This window comes from Alligator sinensis, unplaced genomic scaffold, assembly GCF_000455745.1.
Source record: "Alligator sinensis unplaced genomic scaffold, ASM45574v1 scaffold309_1, whole genome shotgun sequence".
NCBI classification, from domain to species: domain Eukaryota; kingdom Metazoa; phylum Chordata; order Crocodylia; family Alligatoridae; genus Alligator; species Alligator sinensis.
Genome location: NW_005842080.1, coordinates 2210831 through 2217024, shown reverse-complemented (window position 1 = coordinate 2217024; position 6194 = coordinate 2210831). Strand labels below are relative to the sequence as shown.

Genomic DNA, 6194 nt, shown 5'->3' with positions numbered 1-6194 from the left:
ACTCTTTCGACTTTTGTGGGATCATATGCATCTGAAGACGACAAAAAAAAAGAAAAAAAAAGAAAACTATTAGTGGTGTGTTCTGAAATTTACCAACCTTTACTACATGTTGCTAGCAAAGGAAATGAGAAAATATTTTCTTAATTTAAAATCAGATTTTAAAAGCCCTCCCATGCTGACTTCTTTTTATAAAAATCAGGTAAAAATTCAATAATTAACAACCTGCAGTTATTCTTTTTACACCATGTCTGTGAATTCAGTGCTGGTGCTAAACTGACAGCTCTGAAGACACACATTTCTACTTGACCCCAATGAATTCCACACTCTCATCTCATTATGCTGTTTTGATTTTGGAGTCATGTCCCTGAAGTTAGATATTGGGAAAAACTTTGTCATGAGGAAGGTAGTAAAGCACTGGAACAGGTTACCCAGAGAGGTTGTGGACTCTCCATCCTTGGAGGTTTTTAAGACATGGCTACATAAAGCCTTGGCTGGGATGATCTAGCTGGGGATGGTCCTGCTTTGAGCAGGGGGTTGGACTTGATGACTTCCTGAGGTCCCTTCCAACCCTAATTTTCTATGCTAATGGAGGACACCAGTATAAAAACTGGGCAGTTGAGATCAGGATCAGCCCTTTACTATGAAAGGAATATTGCTATTTTGCCATTGATTTTCATGGGTTTGAGGTTTGGTCCCCACCCTGAATAGCAAGTGCAAGGGCACTGTACACATGTTTCCTAGCAATGTACCTCAACTGGGACACATAAGGACATTTTAAGGGAGGGAGAATACAGCAATCTTTTCATGACCTATTCGTTCCATAGCTTCTTTTTTTTTTAATAAAATCAAGATTAGATCCTATTCTGTCTACAAGATTCATAAGTGCTATGCAGATGTCCAAGCCCCAGATCCTATTCTGTTTTCTAAATGCATCAGTGGCACTACTACTTATGCAAATTTTAGCTCTTAATCCACCCTGTACAGCAGAGGCAGGGGTGTCTGACATCACCTTGTCCCACTCCATAAAGAATAGGATTGCAGCCAGTCCACTAGGCAGCCAAGAGGGAAAGATACATGTATCTTACCTTATGTAGTCATTAGTTAAAATGCACAAAGAGCTCCAAGAGCTGTGAGTAGGTACCAGAACCCAGCACTTCCAGGGCAGTACCTACCTGACTAGATCACAGTCTGATTTCTTTCTTGTGCCACATCTTTCCCTTTGGCTGCCTGCTGGATTGGCTTAAACAGGACAGCTGGAGGGTGGTCTGAGCAATGCCTAGCCTGTGGCTTTGCTGGGAAGCAGGAGATTTAAGTTCTAATTCCCTCTGGCTAGTGAGGACCTAGATCCCAGCTTTCCCTGTTTTTGGGAAAGTGCCATAACCACTAGGCTACTGGACAAATGCTGGGTGGCACTACTGTCTCCTCCTCCTTGTAGGTGGAAACAGTTGCTAGTTGTGATATTTCTCTGACTTAAGCTTTGGGGACATACATGAAAGCTATATACTTTCCCAGATGAATAAGGGTCACACCGGCATATAAATAAGGCTTGAAAACCTAGGTAGCCATACTGGATTGCTTCTAAGCATGCCAAATAGGCCATGTCTATTTGGGCGGGGTGGACTAGAATCTAGACTCTGTATTCGTGCCACCAATGTGCTGAGAAATAGGCAGGTACAGGTCAGACGTTAGTCTAAGTTCCACTTGGAAGTGTAATAGGTAGAATAGGATCCAATCCCCCAGGGTCTCCTGTACTCTGCAGAATAACTAATTAGCCCTAAGTAAATGTATTAAAATGAGAGGCTCTGTTATATTGCTATAGCCAAGCTGTCTTCTCTGCACAAAACTCTAGGGAACTGCTTTCAGGAATTGTAAAAAAAGATGAGCTTAAAAAAGAAAAGAAAAGAAGTCAGTCCCATGGCTCTGGCAAATACATCAACCTAAACAGATACCTCCTGCACCAGATTATAGTCAGATTTTTTTCAAACAAAATTGTGTAAAAACTCATCTGTTATATTTGTAAGGGTCTTCACCTTGTTCAGGCCCTGTTTATGCAAATGCTTATATACATGCAGGTATCTGTGTGTGGCTGATTATCAGCTTGCATGACTGGGACTGCACTGAAAGTCAGCAGGATTCATGCACCTAGGTGGCTTAGGGAATGTCTGCGCTCACTTTAATCTAGGTATCTGGGGTACCAGTGTGGTGAATATGTGGTGGCATGGGCTTCAGCATAAGTGAGCCATCTGAGTCAGTGGGCAGGTCCCAGTGGTTTTACATAGTCTGCACTAAAGTCTGTGCTGTCATGTCTTCATTGCTATTGTTAGTTAAAATAGCTAGATTAGTGCTAGCTCAGGTGTACCCACACATGCTGCAATCGTATTATGCCTCCCAACTTCAAAGAAGGTATGTCTTGGGCCCTGGAAACCTCCCCCCTCCCACAGTTTTGTACTCATGTAATGCTCCCATTTTGAGTTCTTGATCATGCAAAGACTTGTTCATGCGGGTACTTATTTTCATAGAAATGTGGAAGTCCTTACAGGACAATTTTAATTGCATGTGCAAATGTCTGTAAGATTAAGGGCTAAGTCAATGGGAGGTCTGCCCTAGTAAGAACATATGGATTTGGCCCCATGTTTAGATTTTTAGAGGAAATCCATGCAGATTACACTTAACATATGGTAAAGTGTTATTTTTCTCCCCAAAGTATCACCATTATTACTTTACATTACTAACATCACTTCAGTTCTGAAAGTAGTCTGTCATTCCACCTCTTCTAACTCTTCAAATTTTTGTATTGACACACAATACATGGATGCATTAAGTCAATGGAAAAAGAGCATTACTGTACTCCAAGAACCACTGATGCATTTATCTAAGCACTCTGGATTAACTGCATGGGAAGTGCTGTGTACAGGCAGGGACATTTTATTTCCCTGCAAATTTCTGTCCCGTTTAAAATACCAGAGCCTTTGTTTTGTTGGGACTATTCTGCATGAGGGCTGCTGACAGACATGACCCCCTGCCCAACCCAACAAAAAACAAAAACGCCACACTTTACCAGAAGAGGCAGCACATTAGTTTAATCCTGCTCCACATCATATGTATAGATTGTGTACTTCAGCAGGGCTTTTTGGTGCTTTTATTTAAAGCTGATTAAATCATCTATTAGATAAATGCACCAAAAATCCCCACTGAAGAACCTGATCTATACAGATGTTGAGCGAGCTGGGCCAAAATACGATGCCTCGTCTGGGCATGTGCTGGTCCTGGCATGGGGGCGCACCAAGTTAAAAGTAAAGTGCCTTCTTTTTTTTCTTTTTTTTTAGGTCTGTAAGCAAAAAGAAGTTAAGACTTGATACTATACAGGTGTGTTCTGAAATTTCTACCAACCTCTGTATATGTGCTGTACTACATGTTGCTAGCAAAGGAAATGAGAAAATATTTTCTTAATTTAAAATCAGATTTTAAAAGCCCTCACATGCAGACTACTTTTTATAAAAGTCAGGTAAAAATTCAGTAATTAACAACCTGCAGTTATTCTTTTTACACCATGCCTGTGAATTCAGTAGTGCTGCTAAACTGACAGCTCTGAAGACACACATTTCTACTTGACCCTAATGAATTCCCCACTCTCATCTCATCATGCTGGTTTGATTTTGGAGTAATGTCCCTGAAGTTAGACATTGGGAAAAACTTTGTCATGAGGAAGGTAGTAAAGCACTGGAACAGGTTACTCAGAGAGGTTGTGGACTCTCCATCACATTTGAGAATCACAATTTTCCTTAAAGCCCTGAGGGCCTGTTTTTTCAGCATCTCCCAGGAGATCTGCATGGGTTCAGTGTGCTTGAAAAATCAAGTCATAGACTCATGCTACTTACTCTTTGAAGGCTTACCTGAACCTTCAGCAACCTGAACAAAGGCCACAGGGATCATGGCTAGAGCCCCTAGGGACAATGCTGAGAATAGCTGCTGAGTAAGGTTGGTGACTTCAATAGGGGGTCAGTGAGTGGAACTTCCTCACTGAAAAATGACTGGTACATTTGATAGGTAATTGTATGAAATTGCACAGCCAGGGTATGAGAACCTCTGTGTGAGGAACCCTCTAGCCTCTGCAGTAGACCTACACTGAAATAAAGAGATAGACACCAGTCTGTCCCTCTCCAAGAAAAACATAGTTTGGCCATTTTCACACTGGTCTAGGCATCAGACTGGAACCCCTCTCCTGTCTGCCCTCTTTTTAGATGGTGACTTATCATGAGATGTCGGGGTGAGCTTGTAGGGAAGGAATTTTGGGCTCCACAATTCAAAAAGGATGTGGAGAAGCTTGAGAGAGTGCAGAGAAGAGCCATGCGCATGATCAGAGGTCAGGAAAACAGACCTTATGACGACAGGCTGAGAGCTATGGGGCTCTTTAGCCTGGAAAAGCGCAGGCTCAGGGGTGATCTGATGGCCACCTATAAGTTTATCAGGGGTGACCACCAGCATCTGGGGGAACGTTTGTTCACCAGAGCGCCCCAAGGGATGACGAGGTCAAACGGTTATAAACTCCTGCAAGACTGTTTCAGGCTGGACATAAGGAAGAATTTCTTCACTGTCTGAGCCCCCAAGGTCTGGAATAGCCTGTCATCAGGGTTGGTTCAAGCACCTACATTGAACACTTTCAAGAGTAAATTGGATGCTTATCTTGCTGGGATCCTGTGACCCCAGCTGACTTCCTGCCCTTCGGGCCGGGGGCTGGACTCTATGATCTTCCGAGGTCCCTTCCAGCCCTAATGTCTATGAAATCTATGAAATATGCATGAGGTTCTTCTAGAAAGCTGAGTTTTCTCTGCTAGGCTAAGCCTAGGAAGCTGAGGCTTCAGGTCTGTGTGACTAATATAAATGAGGTTTTCTTCAGTAGGAAGATGCTGATGTTGGGAAGTATTTTCCAATCCTTGTAGCTGATTTGACAGGTGAAAAGAAGATGGCATACTATCCAGCTGTGGAGAATACACTTATAGCTATAAGGGAACAAATCTCTGCACTGTCAAAACTGCACTGTCTCCACTTTGTTCCAGAAGAATATCACCCAGATGGGAACAACCTCAAAATGCGAGGCATGTATATTCTGATGAACTGTGGCAGAAACTAGGGCACAGGTGGCAGGACATCAGCTTTGATACATCCCTGCAGCTGTAAATCGTGGCAGGGCTTTATGGACTCTCAGTTGCTGTTCTTGCTCCAGCAAACGCCCCTAAGAGAGGAGGGCATAAGGAAACGTCTTTGGTAGCAGACCTGGCTGATGCAGGAAACTTGATTTGCCTACAAAACAAGCCTGAAGTAGAGAGCATAGGTCAAAGAAGAAAGAGTCTAACGTACAGGGGTGCAGGAAATGAAAGGAAGATTAAGGCCTGAATCCTAGTATAGAGCAGCGGCGGTGTGGGAGTCAGCTGTACTATTTAGAATTCATGCAGTTCATTTCCTGGGGGCAAAATAAATAACACCCCTTTAAAGTCTGGTTGAGTTAATCTCCACCTCTCTATGCACTGGAGAATTTTAAATAGATATATATTGACTGGGTTTAATAAGTAGTAGTCCTTGTGAATGTCAAGGTGGATTGCCAGCTCTTACAGGGAAATGGGGAAAAGGAAAAGGAGCCCTGAGTTAACAACATGCCTACCAATTCCTGGACATTTATTCTCTGCAACCAATTTACAATATTACAAGAGATAGTGGTATGTCTGAGTTAACCATTTGCAGACTGAGAGCTGCCGTACTTAAAGGCATGAACTGATTTCTGTATCGTATCACCATGTTCATCACATCAGAGGGAAACTATTTTAGACAGCAGAGCAGCTCACAGGATAATTTGGGGTTACCTGTGTAGTATGTGGTACCAAACACTGAAAGATTCAGCTTTACAACTGCACTGGGAAATCTCATAAAAAGAAGAAATGGAACAAATTACAAATTACTCCAAGAACAAGCTCCCCAGCCACAAAACAGCCATCAGAGGAACAACACCAACACCGTACAACATTCCAACCTCAGACTTGATGAAACTGCAAGCAGCAACCGACCCACAAATATTATCAATCTCTCCACACACGCTTACCAAAACTGAAAAATCTGTCCTTTCTAAAGGCCTAAATTTCTGTCCAGAAAAATACCCTAATAAAATACTTCAATGTGGAGAACTAGAAGAATTCTTCCGA

General features: G+C 42.5%; 1 protein-coding gene across 9 annotated transcripts in view; it reads right to left on the bottom strand.

The window, feature by feature from the left end:
- JCAD (junctional cadherin 5 associated) overlaps window positions 1–6194 on the bottom strand; it is a 104865-nt gene that overhangs the window by 6293 nt on the left and 92378 nt on the right. For all 9 annotated transcript variants that reach the window (XM_025204395.1, XM_025204398.1, XM_025204397.1 and 6 more), the window contains one exon: window positions 8–31. In XM_025204395.1, the coding sequence (XP_025060180.1) occupies window positions 8–31 (24 nt within the window). The remainder of the gene's footprint in view (window positions 1–7; window positions 32–6194) is intronic.